Genomic DNA, 14,828 nt, shown 5'->3' with positions numbered 1-14,828 from the left:
TACAGCAGTCTCATCTTATAAATAAGGTATCTTGGATTAAAAGACATGCTGGTTGGGCGCAGTGGCTCATGCTTGTAAATCCCAGCACTTTGGGAGGCCGAGGGAGGCGGATCACTTGAGCCCGGGAGTTCAAGACCAGCCTGGGCAACATGGCAAAACCTTGTCTCTACAAAAAACTTCAAAAAACCGGAGGTTTAGGTGGGAGGATTGCTTGAGTCTGGGAGGCAGAGGTTTCAGTGGGCCAAGATCACCCCACTGCACTCCAGCCTGGGCAACAGTGTGAGTCTCTCTCAAAAAAACAAACAAACAAACAAAAAATCAGGTCTATATGAATGGTGCCCACACTTTAATATATTATATGCCACTTCTCCTTGATATGAAGAATTCAGAAGAACGTTCATCAAATATACAAATGGGAAGAAATACAAAAAACACTTTGGGAAGCCAAGGCGGGTGGATAACTTCAGCCCAGGAACTCAAGACCAGCCTGGGTAACATGGCGAAACCCTGTCTCTGCCAAAAAAAAAAAGAAAAAAAAGAAAAATTATCCAGACGTGGTGGCGTGCATGTAGTCGCAGCTACTCAAGAGGCTAAGATATGGCCGGGCACGGTGGCTCAAGCCTGTAATCCCAGCACTTTGGGAGGCTGAGATGGGCGGATCACGAGGTCAGGAGATCGAGACCATCCTGACTAACACGGTGAAACCCCGTCTCTACTAAAAAAATACAAAAAACTAGCCGGGCGAGGTGGCGGGTGCCTGTAGTCCCAGCTACTCGGGAGGCTGAGGCAGGAGAATGGCGTGAACCCGGGAGGCAGAGCTTGCAGTGAGCTGAGATCCGGCCACTGCACTCCAGCCTGGGCGACAGAGCGAGACTCCATCTCAAAAAAAAAAAAAAAAAGAGGCTAAGATGGGAGGATCGCTTGAGCCCAGGAGGCAGAGGTTGCAATGAGCTGAAATCATGCCACTGTACTCCACCCTTGGGCAAAAGAGTAAGACCCTATATCAAAAAATCAAAAAAACCAAATGGGGCCATGCGTAGTGGCTCACGCCTGTAATTCCAACACTTTGGAAGGCCGAGACAGGCAGATCACTTGAGGTCAGAAGTTCAAGACCAGCCTGGACAACATGGTGAAACCCTGTCTCTATCAAAAATAAAAAAAAATTAGCTGGGAGTGGTGGTGCATGCCTGTAGTCCCAGGTACTTGGGAGACTGAGGCAGGAGAATTGCTTAAACCAGGGAGGTGGAGGCTGCAGTGAGCTGAGATCACATCACTGCACTCCAGCCTGGGCGACAGAGTGAGACTCCAACATTTTAAATCTTCATTCAATACAAAGAGAGAGCTATTAAGCTACCACCCCTTCCTATTGGAGGCAACTCTAATAATGGAATGAACACTGGATCACAAGACTGGGCCTCAGGCTTTGGCACCCTGATTTATTATATTTAAATATAGGACACCTCAAACTCAATGTGACCAAAGCTGAACTCATTATTTTAATGAAGACAAAATTCATTAAAACCTTTTCCTGGCCAGGCACAGTAGCTCATACCTGTAATCCCGGCACTTTGGGAGGCCGAAGTGGGTGGATCACAAGGTCACAAGATCGAGACCATCCTAGCTAACATGGTGTAAACCCGTCTCTACTAAAAATACAAAAAATTAGCCAGGCGTGGTGGCACATGCCTGTAGTCCCAGCTACTCAGGAGGCCGAAGCAGGAGAATCGCTTGAACCTGGGGGAGGTTGAACCCTGGCAGAGGTTGCAGTGAGCCGAGATCATGCCATTGCACTCCAGCCTGGGTGACAGAGCAAGACTCTGTCTCAGAAAAAAAAAAACAACAAAACTGTTCCTTCTCTCCTATTCCTTTTCCTACTTAATGGCATAACTATCTACCTAGTAATGGCATGACTATCTACGTACTTACCCAAGCAAAAAGTAGAGAGGATCACTAGACTTTAAGGTTCTGGAAGTCAGGGCCTGAGCTGTCTTTTCAATTCTGTACCTCCATGCTTAATAGAGAACCTAGTATTTACATCAAAACACAATTTAAAACATATATATATTATGTATCAGATAATACAAATATTACCTGGTACATAATAGACTCTAAGTACTGACTATGAGGCATTTAAGAGTCTCAATCTGCTCTTTCTGATATCCTTACAGGGTTCGTCTTGGATCACTGTGGACATGAGCTCCATAACGACAACACTTAGTGCTATCCTCTCAACCTTTTTCACACAGCAATAGAGTACTCCTACACTCCTTATTTTAAAAAGCCAGTCTTCAGCCAATGAGTTCTAGTCATCCTCTCTCACTCTCATAATGCTGACAAATCATGGGGATCAAATCCCTTAAAAGTTTTATGAGTTCACAGCTCACTTTGTCATAGCTCACCTTCAAATCCAACACGCTCAAGCAGGTTCAATGGGTACCAAATTAAAGGTTTATTCCCAACTGGAAGCAGAGGTTTGGGAATGCTGGAAGTTAGGTCTGTCATCCGAGATCCTCCACCTACTGCCATCACTACTGCTTGAAATTCCATTTTTACAAACTGCAAGTACAGAAAAAACAATTAACAGAAAAAAACCAATGTAACAAAAATCAAAGCACACACAATATTAGTCTATTTTTATTTAGGTTACTGATATCCACTATGTCAAATGCATAATTCCCAACTCTAGCAATCAGAGTAAGAAAAGCTTAGCTGCAGATAAACATTATGTCTACCAATACGTATTCTCAGTTCTACCCTTGGTAAAAGTGGGAGGATATGAATGAAGGGCCCTTGCCCTTGAGTTATTCACAATTAAGTGGAGAAGACAAATTCAGTAAATCGCAATATATGTCATTAGTGCCACAGCAGAAAAATATCCAAGATATAGTGGGCATACGACAAAAGGAACATCTAGTTGTCATTGAAAACACAGGGAAGGTTTTAGAGGAAGTGATGCTTGAGCTGACACTGAAGAAGTAAGAGTTTACCAAGTGGGCTTCTGATGTATGAATTTTTACTCTTTGAAAATATTAGGCTGGGTGAGGTGACTCACATCTGTAATCCCAGCACTTTGGGAGGCTGAGGTGTGTGGATCACATGAGCTCAGGAGTTCGAGACCAGCCTGGGAAACATGGCGAGACGCCATCTCTACCAAAAATACAAAAAATTAGTCAGGCGTGATGGCTTGTGCCTCTGGTTCCAGCTACTTGGGAAGCTGAAGTGGGAGGATCATTTGAGCCTGGGAGGCAGGTGTTGCAGTGAGCCGAGACTGGACCACTGCACTCCAACCTGTGTGACAGAGTGAGATCCTGTCACAAAAAAAAAAAAAAAAAAAAAAAAAGAGAAAAAAAGAAAACATTAAAAGATGTCTGACTAGAATTAACAGCAGAAACACAAGCATGTTAGGATTCTGAAAAGTATGAAATGACTTAAGACTCCAATAATTCAGCCATCGGCTCATCTTCTTATTCCTCCAATTTTTAAAGATATCACTATAAACACAAACGTAGGCTTGTATCTGAACCTAGATTTACAGAACACAATTATAAAAACAAACCAAACGGTTAATTCCTTTTTTCAAACTCAAGGTAATAAACAAACCTATTTGACTTTGAAAAGAATCTCTTTACAGAAACTACCACAGAACAGAAACACAGTAAAAGGTCATAAATATTTATTTATTTATTTATTTATTTATTTATTTATTTTTAGAGATAGAGTTTCACACTTGTTGCCAGGCTGGAGTGAAATGGCGTGATCTCGGCTCACTGCAACCTCCACCTCCCAAGTTTAAGCGATTCACCTGCCTCAGCCTCCCAAGTAGCTGGGATCACAGGCATGGGCCACCATGCCCAGCTAATTTTGTATTTTTAGTAGAGATGGGGTTTCACCATGTTGGCCAGGCTGGTCCCAAACTCCTGACCTCAGGTGATCCACCCGAGTCGGCCTCCCAAAGTGCTGGGATTACAGGCGTGAGTCACCACGACTAGCCTATTTACTTATTATTTATTCAGAGACAGTCTTGCTCCACTGCCCAGTCTGGAAGTGCAGTGGCAAGATCATGGCTCACTACAGCCTCAACCTCCTGCACTAAAGCAATCCTCCTGCCCCAGTCTCTGGAGTAGCTGGGACTACAGGTGGGTGCCACCATGCCTGGTTTTTTTTGTTTGTTTGTTTTTTTCTTTTTGAGATGGAGTTTCTCTCTTGTTGCCCAGGCTGCAGTGCAGTAGTGCAATCTCAGCTCACCGCAACCTCTGCCTCCTGGGTTCAAGCGATTCTCCTGCCTCAGCCTCCCAAGTAGCTGGGATTACAGGCATGCATCACCACGCCCAGCTAATTTTGTATTTTTAGTAGAGACGGGGTTTCTCCATGTTGGTCAGGCTGGTCTCGAACTCCCAACCTCAGGTCATCTGCCCGCCTCGGCCTCCCAAAGTGCTGGGATTACAAGTGTGAGCCACTGCACCTGGCTGCCTGGCTAATTCTTTTAATTAATTTTTTATAGAGACAGGGTTTCACTATGCTTCTCAGGCTGGTCTCAAACTCCTGGCCTCAAACCTCCTGCCTGGGCCTCCCAAAGTGCTGAGATGAGAGGCATGAGCCACTGTGCCTGACCCATCTTTATTGATTTAAACTGAAACTACTTTCTCTGACTTACAACAATGATGTAATTTTAAATGTGTTAAAAGGTAACATTCAGAAGAAACAATGTATTCAACATCAAATTGCCAAATAACTTGTTGCAACTTTACTATAATTATTATTACTCCTGGGCCCAGGGACATCAACATCTAAAGTGCAGCGCTTAACACCTACTATACTCAAGGCACAAAGTGAAGGCTCTTGCATAACATTCACAATGTAAAGATATGGTCATTTAGATTCTAGCAAGCATTGCCTCAGACTGGAATTTAATTTCATTTTGGCATTATGTAACATCCACCACATCTAATGTTATTATGAAAAGAGCACTGGATGCTTAAGAGTCAAAAGATGGGCTGGGCGTGGTGGCTCACACCTGTAATCTCAGCACTTTGGGAGGCCCAGGTAGGCGGATCACCTGAGGTCAGGAGTTCAAGAGCAGCCTGGCCAACTTGGTGAAACCCTGTCTCTACTAAAAATAATTTTAAAAGTAGCCAAACATGGTGTCAGGTGCCTGTAATCCCAGCTACTCGGGTGGCTGAGGCAGGAGAATCACTTGAACCTGGGAGGCAGAGGTTGCAGTGAGCTAAGATCACACCAGGCGCACTCCAGCCTGGGCGACAGAGCGAGACTGTCTCAAAACAAATAAAAATAAAAAAGAGCCAAAAGATGGCCGGGCACAGTGGCTCATGCTCCCAGCACTTTGGGAGGCCAAGATGGGAGGATTGCTTGAGCCCAGGAATTCTAGAACAGCCTTGGGCAACATGGTGAGACCCCATCTCTATAAAAAATTAGCCAGTTGTGGTGGTGCATGCATGTAGTCCCAGATACTCGGGAGACTGAGGTGGGAGAATCACCTAAGCCTGGGAGGTTAAGGCTGCACACCACTGCACTCCAGTCTTGGCAACAGAATGAGACCCTGTCTCAAAAAAAAAAGAGTCAAAAGATGAGTTTGAGTCACGATTCTGTCACTCATAGGTGGTGTGATCAGGGGCCTGACATTTAAAACTCTCAGTGTCCTCAGCTTCCAGAAGGAAGCCTGGTGGTTAGGTTCACAGACCATAGAGTCAGAATGCCTAGGTTTGAATTCTAGATCTACTATTTATTATTAGCTGTGTGAACTAGGGCAAACTAAACTTTTCTATGCCTGTTTTTGCATTTTATGATGGGGATAATTACAGTTTTACTTCACAGAGTTGTTGTTAAGATTAAATGTTATTCTACGTAAAGTAGACAAAATAATGTCCATCCCATGAGAAGCACTATATTTGTATTTGCTTTATTAGACAGAGACTAGATCAGGGAAAACCTTCCTACTAACTGAACATGCTGCTTCATAATTCTGGTCTCTACACTGCTACTGTTGCTTCCTAGTCTGCCTTCTCTCGCATCTAGCAATCACCTATTAAACTCTGAAGACAGCTCAAGAATCCTCTTGCCTACAAAGCCATTCCTAACCATTCCCACCCCTCCAGAAGTGACTCCTTTCCCCGAAGTGCTTCCACTCTGCCATGTGCGGATTATCTTAGCCTTTACAGGGTTTCATTGCACATGTGTTTAAATGTCTACTTAAGTATAATATTAATGTCTCTTAAATGTCTATATAAGAGTCTAAAAGTGACTTTCTTGGACTGTGTGTGCATCATCACTGTATTCCCAGTCAGATGTCAGAAATCAGAGTGGAATGAGGACCTGTGAACTTCACAACTGTGTAAGAGTCAAACTCAAACATGTGCACAAGGGCATTAGAATCCAGGTCACTAGGAACTGAGGTTCCAGCTCTCAGGGAGGCTCTGGGTGAAGAAAGGCAACCTAGGAAGCATGAATAGTTACATAACTAATCATGTTACCAGGCAGACTGTCAAATGCTCATGTCACTGCCACGACTATGGGTGACGGGAATCCTGGCAACGAGTCTCGCTGCCTCCCAAGCTTTAGAGAGGGTGCTCGCCGCATCTCAGACTTGCCTGCATCATAGCACTCATGCCTTTTCCAGTTGTAAATAGATACGAAAACTGTAACAGAATTGGTCTGTCATTCCACGTGTGCTGCCTGAAGGCAGAGACCTTGCTGCATTCCTCCTTGTATTTCACTGCCCTGCATCCAAACAACTAAAGGAAGGCTGAATAAACGAATGAAGGGCTGGGGCGAAAGAGTGCAGGCACAGTGCTAAAGGCGTCTGGTGCCTGTCTGGTGCTCGCTCGCTAGCTGTGACTTCAAACAGAACCTCCCCTCCTCGAAACTTCCTTTCTTTCTTTTCTTTTTTCTTTCTTTCTTTTTTTTTGAAACGAAGAGTCTCACTATGTTGCCCAGGTTGGAGTGCAATGGCGCGAATTCGGCTCACTGCAACAAACGATTCTCCCGCCTCAGACTCTCGAGTAGCTGAGATTAGAAACTTAGTTTCTCCATCTGTTGCATAAGGTAGTTGGCTCGGATTCTCCCCCAACCTCCCTTCTACTTCGGACACAGCTACACGGTCGGGTCGAGCAGGGAGTCGAGCTGGCAACTTCGGGGCTCAGCACCCCCTCCTACCCCTTGGGGTCCACCTCGGCCCAGTTCGACATGCCCGCCTCCCTCAGATGAGTGGTCCCACCGCGCTGCTCACCCGGGTCAGCCAGCTCGTGCGCGGCCTGGCAGGGCAGAAGTCACAGCTATACCTCAGCTCCCCGCACGCCACAACCGCTCCCAGTGCTCTCCACGCCGCCTCTGACTGACAGCCCAATGGCGCAGGCGCGCGATGGCCGAGAAACTCGATGGAACGCTCTGAGCAGACCCACGGAGAAGGGACGAGCGCCGAGCGATGGATGACGGAGGGGACGCAATCGCCGCAGAGAGGAGGGGGCGGGGCCGGAGGGGGCGGGGCCACCGAGGAGCATTCGACACTTGTCCCACATTACCAACGCCTTTTGAGTATTCCAGCGCAGGGTTCCAGGAACCCAGACGGAGCAACTCAGCCTTTTTCCTCAGGGAGTAAGTCTAGGACTTGGCTCCGAGTACATTCAGTGAAAGAAAGCTCATTGGGATCCGCAATTTTGGCCAGCTAGTGAAAAAAAATCACCGAATGCTCCTGCAGGGGTTGCCAGGGCTTCCTATTTGTGAGACGTATAACAAGGCCACTCACATTAACTTTAGTCATCAAAACTGGGGGCGGCTGGGCATGGTGGCTCATGCCTGTAATCTCCGCAATTTGGGAAGCCGAGGTGAGAGGACTGCTTGAAACCGGGAGTTCAAGACCAGCCTGTGCGAGAGAGACTCCAGTCTCTAAAAAAATAAAAATTAGCTGGGTAGTGTGTGCCTGTAGTCCCCGCTGTTCGGGAGGCTGAGGTGGGAGAATCGCTTGAGCCCAGGAGTTCGAGGCTGCAGGGAACTATGATCGGGCCACTGCACTCCTCCTGCCTAGATGACAGAGACAGACGCTGGTTTTTTTGTTTGTTTGTTTGTTTAATTTAGTTTTTATTTCATAATCATAAACTGAACTCTGCAATCCAGTTAGGCATGGAAAGGAACAAGGAAAACGTGAAACCCAAAGGGAACTGCAGCGAGAGCACAAAGATAAGATACTGCGAGCAGGCCGGGTGTGGTGGCTCACGTCTGTAATCCTAGCACTTTGGGAGGCCGAGGTGGGCGGATTGCCTGAGCTCAGGAGTTCAAGATCAGCCTGGGCAACATGATGAAACCCCATCTCCACTAAAAAAAAAAAAAAAAAAAAAAAAAATTAGCCAGGCGTGGCAGCATGCGCCTGTAGTCCCAGCAACTCGGGAGGCCGAGGAGAGAGAATTGCTTGAACCCGGGAGGTGGAGGTTACAGTGAACCGAGATTGTGCCACTGCACTCCAGCCTGGGAAAGGGCGACAGGGCGAAACTCCGTCTCAAAAAAAAAATACTGCAAGCAAATGAGGTGAAGGGGGTGCTCTCCTGAGCTACAAAAGGAATGGTCTAGCGGTTAAGATAAAACACAAGCCAAACTTGTTAGAGTTGTCCACAGTCAGCAATGGTGATCTTCTTGCTGGTCTTGCCATTCCCGGACCCAAAGTGCCCCATGGCCTCCACAATATTCATGTCTTCTTTCACCTTGCCAAAGACCCCATGCTTGCCATCCAATCACTCAGTCTCGCAGTTGAAAAACTGGGAACTGTTTGTGTTGGGTCCAGCATTTGCCATGGACAAGATGCCAGAAGCTGTATGCTTTAGGACGAAGCTCTAGTCATCAAATTTCTCCCCGTAGGTAGACTTGCCACCAGTACCATTATTTTGGCGTGTGAGGTCACAACCCTGACACATAAACCCTGAAATAATTCTGTGAAAGCAGGAACATTTATAACCACATCTTTTCTCTACATTGCTCAGAGCACGAAAGTTTTCTGCTGTCTTTGGAACCTTGTCTGCAAATGGCTGGAAGGAGACACGGCCCAAGGGCTTGCCGTGGGCGATGTGGAACACGGTGGGGTTAACCATGGCTGATAGTACAGAGCTCCCGGCGGCGGCTGCTTCTGCAAAGCCAAGACCCTGTTTTTAACAAAACAGTAATTGGCCAGGTGCAGTGGCTCAGGTTTATAATCCCAGCACTTTGGGAAGCCAGGAGGATGGATCCCTTGGGCCCAGGAGTTCGAGACCAGCCTGGGCAACATAGTGAAACACCCTCTCTACTAAAAATACAAAAATTAGCCAGGTGTGGTGGCGCATTGTGGGGTCCCAGCTACTTGGAAGGCAGGAGGATCTCTGGATCCCAAGAGGCAGAGGTAGCAGTGAGCCAAGATGGTATCACTGCACTTCAACCTGGGTAACAAAGAGATGGGATCTCTAAGTAAATGAAATAAATATTAAAAAATGACGAATAGATAATAAAATAATTGCTGTTCTAAGCTCTATGTTTTGGAGTGGTTTATCAAGTTGCACTAGATAACAGGACCAATGGCCATTCTCTTTTTCCCATGCATTCCTGCAATTTCATAATTTTTTTTTGAGACGGAGTCTTACTCTGTCACCAGGCTGAAGTTCAGAGGCACAATCTCGGCTCACTGCAACCTCTGCCTCCTGGGTTCAAGCGATTCTCCTGCCTCAGCCTCCCGAGTAGCTGGGACTACAGGCGTGTGGCACCACGCGTGGGTAATTTTTGTATTTTTAGTAGGGATGGGGTTTCGTCAGATTGGCCAGGATGGTCTTGAACTCCTGACCTAGTGATCTGCCTGCCTCGGCCTCCCAAAGTGGTAGGATTACAGGCGTGAGCCACTGTGCCAGATCTGATTCATCTCTTAAATCTTGAGTTGCTTTACCTCCCTGCCAGCTAAAAGGTAGAGTATGATTTCTGTAATAAAAATAAAGGAGCTTGACTTCATTCAACAATATTTATTCATTTATTTTTAGAAATGAGGTCAGCTTATGCTGCCCAGGCTGGACTCAAACTCCGGGGTTCAATGATCCTCTTGCCTCAGCTTCCCAAGTAGCTAGGACTATAGGTATGTGCCATGGAGGAATGACTTCAACAATATCTATTGAGTGCCTAATATATGCCAAGCAGTGTCTTAGATGCTTGGTGTTGCAGATACAGCAGTCAGTGATTATTAGGACTTGTCGTTTTTTCCAGAAGGAGTTCTGCTTAGACCCTGAGAAAAAAAAAAAAAAAGGGACTCATATCCTAAAACCAGCCTATCTTTGCCTTGCCATGAACTGATTGATCTGGCCACAGGAGGCCTGAAGTCTGACTACCCCTCTATGGAAACATAGAGATATTCTCTCTTTGGTATTACCTCAACCAAGCTTTGGAAATTACAGCATGGTTTTGAGGTAAGAACTAATTATAAATAAGAAATTATAAGAACAGCAGTCAGCCCCGTATCTGCCATCCGTTTCATATCCTTATGTTTAAACTAGGGAATGTTTTTCAAGGAACTAGAGGGCTTTCTCTTCTATTGTGGAAAGTAGTTGAGAGATTGCTTCAATTTAAACTCACTTTAAATTATTCCCCGAGGGCAATAATTCTCAAGTTTTTTCATCTCTGGACTCTTTATACTTAAAAATTACTGAGGACCCCAGAAAGCTTTTGTTTATATGGATTGTATTTATCAATATTTACCATATCAAAAATTCTTTTTTTTTTTTTTTTGAGACAGAGTTTCGCTCTTGTTGCCCAGGCTGGAGTGCAACTGCACGATCTCAGTTCACTGAGACCTCTGTCCCCTGGGTTCAAGTGATTCTCCTGTCTCAGCCTCCAAGTAACTGGAATTTACAGGCATGCACCACCACGCCCAGCTGATTTTGTCTTTGTAGTAGAGACGGCGTTTCTCCATGTTGGTCAGGCTAGTCTCAAACTCCTGACCTCAGGTGATCTGCCTGCCTTGACCTCCCAAGTGCTGGGATTACATGCGTGAGCCATTGTGCCAGGCCAACTACATTTTCAAAACAAAAAGTTTAGTGAGATGAATGCCATTGTTTCACCTTTTTGAAGTCTCTTTAGTGACTGGCTTAACAGAAAACAGCTTGATTTTTCCATTACTGTGATATATTATTTTGGTTTAATTTTATCATAAAAATGTGACTTCACATAGATACGTAGTTGGTAAGAGAGCTTTTAATAACCTTTTCAGATAATTTTAGATATTCTTTGATACTATACCAAAATTCAACAAGTGGTAGTTTGTTAAAGGTTTGTTGCAATGTAGAATCGGAAATTATATCAATGAACATTTTGTACTTTGTTACAATACTTGCACTTTGAATGGACATTTTCCCCATGCATGACCTTGCAACTTGGTATACTAATAATATGTAAAATATTGGTTCACAGAGTTACGCAGATGTTCCTAACACTGACTCATTATACAATATTTTAAAATCACATTTGTTAATATTACTAACAACCTCATCAGAAAAATTCTTAAATATTGGAAAGCTGGGAAGCTGATGATGACAGATACAAGTTTTATAAAATTCTAATTTTTGGCCAGGCGTGGTGGTTCAAGCCTGTACTCCCAGCACTTTGGGAGGCCGAGGCAGGTGGATCACGAGGTCAGGAGATCGAGACCATCCTGGCTAACACAGTGAAACCCCGTCTCCACTAAAAATACAAAATTAGCTGGACATGGTGGCGGGCGCCTATAGTCCCAGCTACTCGGGAGCCTGAGTCAGAAGAATGGCATGAACCTGGGAAGCGGAGCTTACAGTGAGCTGAGATTGCGCCACTGCACTCCAGCCTGGGTGACAGAGCAAGACTCCATCTCAAAAACAAAACAAAACAAAAAAACAACAAAAACAAATAAACAATTCTAATTTTCTCTTCAAAGCTCAAATATTATCATTGGCAGCAAATACTGTTAGTGGTTTCCCTTGAAGTAGCTGGCTCACTTTGTTTATACATTGGCAGGCATAGTTGGTCAGTTGTTCTTCTTTCTTTTTTTTTTTTAAATGAAAAACCGTAATATGCCCTTCATTTGCTTTTAGCTATTTCATAAACACCACAAACTGGACACAGTTTGCGATGAAACTTAGAAAAAATTCTTTTTCCATAACATAAACATGTCAATCTTTCCCTTTAGCTCCTTCTTCCACTCTGCCGCCACTGTGCTGAAGAGGTATTAAGTTCTTCCAGATTTTTGCTTAACTGGGTGGCTTCCAAACTCAATGGACTCTCCAGGTAGGTAATTCCTGCACAGGGCTTTCCTGTCACTGGATCTATGATTTTTCCAACTTTGAAAACAATCTCAGCCAGTTCATGTTTCACATGCTTTGTTTGTGGAACAGGTAAAGCTCTGAGAAGCACAATATCCCCAACTGTGCACTGCTGAAGGGCATCACGAGCAAAGTAGGTTTTCCGCTTATTATAATACTCTAACAAATAGGCATCCAGAACAAGCCTGGTCACTCTCACTTTAGCAGTCTTTTGCACTTTTGTCCTAATCACCTTCTCCACCATCCATTTGGCATGGATGGATGCATGAACTACGGACATTATGTGGCTTTGGTCACCTCCGCCATGACTGTGCAGCCACCTCCACTTGTTCTTTCGATTAAATATAGTGCTCCATGAAAAAGCAGTAGTTCAACTTGCAGCTCAAACTATCACAAAACTGTTTCTGTTGGAGACAACAATCATACTTCTTTTGTATGCACAGAAGGCTAAATGTGTACTTCCCACCTCATTATACAGAGTATTAAAAAGACACGTACTCAGTAAACTAGGATATTTGGTAGCCAAAAAAAAGAGAGAGAGAGACATGGGCTGGGCATGGTAGCTCACGCCTGTAATCCCAGCACTTTGGGAGGCCAAGGCGGGTGGATCACGAGGTCAGGAGTTCAAGACCAGCCTGGCCAATATAGTGGAACCCTGTCTCTACTAAAAATACAAAAATTAGCTGGGCGTGGTGGCGTGTGCCTGTATTCCCAGTTATTTGGGAGGCTGAGGCAGGAGAATCACTTGAACCCGAGAGGTGGAGGTCTCAGTGAGCTGAGATCATGCCACTGCACTCCAACTTGGGCAACAGAGTGAGATTTCATCTCAAAAAAAAAAAAAAAAAAAAGACATGTACTCAGGCCAATGTTTAATAAAATTAATATAGCTTACTGCTTAATCAAAGACTTTCTTAAGTGTAAGTGACTTTGTTTAATTTTTTTTCTTTTTTCTTTTTTTTTTTTCTTTTGAGACGGAGTCTCACTCTTTCGCCCAGGCTGGACGGAGTGCAGTGGCGCGATCTCGGCTCACTGCAAGCTCTGCCTCCCAGGTTCACGCCATTCTCCTGCCTCAGCCTCCCTAGTAGCTGGGATTACAGGCATGCACCACCCTGCTAATTTTTGTATTTTTAGTGGAGATGGGGCTTCACCACATTGGCCAGGCTGGTGTCAAACTCCTGACCTTAAGTGATCTATTCGTCTCGGCCTCCCAAAGTGCTGGGATTACAGGTGTGAGCCACTGTGCCTGGCCAATTTTTTTTTTCTTTAAGACAGGGTCTCACTCTGTTGACCAGGCTAGAGTAGAGTGGCATGATCTTGGCACCTCTGCCTCCTTGGCTCAAGGGATCCTCCCACCTCAGCCTCCCAAAGTGCTAGGATTACAGGGGTAAGCCACTGTGCCTGGCCTTAATGTTTATTCTTACTTTTATTGCAAGTGTATGGGACTAAAAAATAAAATGACTATTGTACAGTTTGGTGCCAATGCTTCGATTCATGCTCAGTAAAGCACCAGAAGTTTTACCCACCATTGCTTTGGCACCATCAATGCAAATATCAATACGATGAAAAACGTAAATATATTTTAATATTATTATGAAAATAGTTCTGACCTGACAGATCCCCTGAAAGGGTCTTAGGGATTCTCAGAAACCCATGGAGCACATTTGAAAAACTACTGCCTTATGGATTCCTCCTGGTTCTTACTGCTTCTAGGACTTACATTATGGCACTCACCATAAAGGACTGTCATCCTCTTTTCCATGTCTTTATCACACTAGGAGCGCCTTGCATAGAACCTGGGACATGCTCAGTGAATAATATTGGATGAATTGAAATCTTACGATTTTCCCTTGACATCCCATTTGGTGGTGGGAAAACTGGGCTGAGAGCCAGGTTGCTGACAGCATCTCTTCTTCTGAACTTTCCTCCTCACTGTCAATTCATATTATTATCCATGCCTAGCCCCATGCTTATTTATTATTATTATTTATTAAGTACACAGGTGATACTTAATAAATGCTTATTAAATACAGGGTATTCCCTGAAATGTTTGTTTCATCTTGACCTCAATTATCCTCATTTCTTCCCTAAGGGATATTTGTGTGTATATATGTGTGTGTGTGTTTGTGTGTTCATATGTGGTGGGGGAATAACTTAACAAGGGCAAGCTCTCTAAACTGTGGAAGACAAAAGAAACCTTTCAAAATTTGGGCCTTGGCTCACAAACTCTCTTCCCACGGTCTGCTAGAGATCTCGCTGGGAATTTGCTGGCCACCTCACAATATCCATCTACTCCATTTGGCCAGAGACTTGTCAGTGGGGCGGGGAATTATTGTTTTTAGAGTAGTGAATGAAAGATAAAAATGAAAAAAGAAATTCCACTTTGGCAAACAATTGCAGGTCCTAAAATATTTGCATTTTGTTGATTGATTGAGACAGGGTCTTGCTCTGTCACCCAGGCTGAAGCGCAGTGGCACGATCACAGCTCACTGCAGCCTTGACCTGCTGAGCTTAAGTGATCTTCCCACC

General features: G+C 44.7%; 2 protein-coding genes and 1 pseudogene across 9 annotated transcripts in view; all 3 read right to left on the bottom strand.

Moving 5' to 3' along the window:
• Nucleotides 1–7,350, bottom strand: part of EIF2B3 (eukaryotic translation initiation factor 2B subunit gamma) — a 147,316-nt gene extending 139,966 nt beyond the window's left edge. For 6 of the 8 annotated variants that reach the window (XR_013406584.1, XR_013406604.1, XR_013406558.1 and 3 more), the window contains exons 1-2: nucleotides 7,244–7,346; nucleotides 2,400–2,556 (exon numbers count right to left, since the gene is read on the bottom strand). Coding sequence is in view for 3 of the 8 variants with exons in the window: in XM_077971373.1 (XP_077827499.1) it covers nucleotides 2,400–2,547 (148 nt within the window). In the remaining 5 variants the exon portion in view is untranslated. 8 annotated transcript variants of the gene reach the window in all.
• A 1,123-nt stretch (nucleotides 7,351–8,473) lies between these two features.
• On the bottom strand, nucleotides 8,474–9,226 carry LOC144333798 (peptidyl-prolyl cis-trans isomerase A pseudogene; annotated as a pseudogene).
• A 2,809-nt stretch (nucleotides 9,227–12,035) lies between these two features.
• Nucleotides 12,036–12,714, bottom strand: LOC705988 (small ribosomal subunit protein uS17m). The gene has a single exon (XM_015138014.3). It carries the CDS (start codon nucleotides 12,580–12,582, stop codon nucleotides 12,166–12,168), a length of 417 nt encoding a protein of 138 aa, XP_014993500.2. The 5' UTR covers nucleotides 12,583–12,714; the 3' UTR covers nucleotides 12,036–12,165.
• Nucleotides 12,715–14,828: the final 2,114 nt, after the last annotated feature.

This window comes from Macaca mulatta, chromosome 1 (genome assembly GCF_049350105.2).
Source record: "Macaca mulatta isolate MMU2019108-1 chromosome 1, T2T-MMU8v2.0, whole genome shotgun sequence".
Classification (NCBI taxonomy): domain Eukaryota; kingdom Metazoa; phylum Chordata; class Mammalia; order Primates; family Cercopithecidae; genus Macaca; species Macaca mulatta.
The sequence above is the reverse complement of the archived record's forward strand: the minus strand, read 5'-3'. Positions and strand labels throughout refer to the sequence as shown.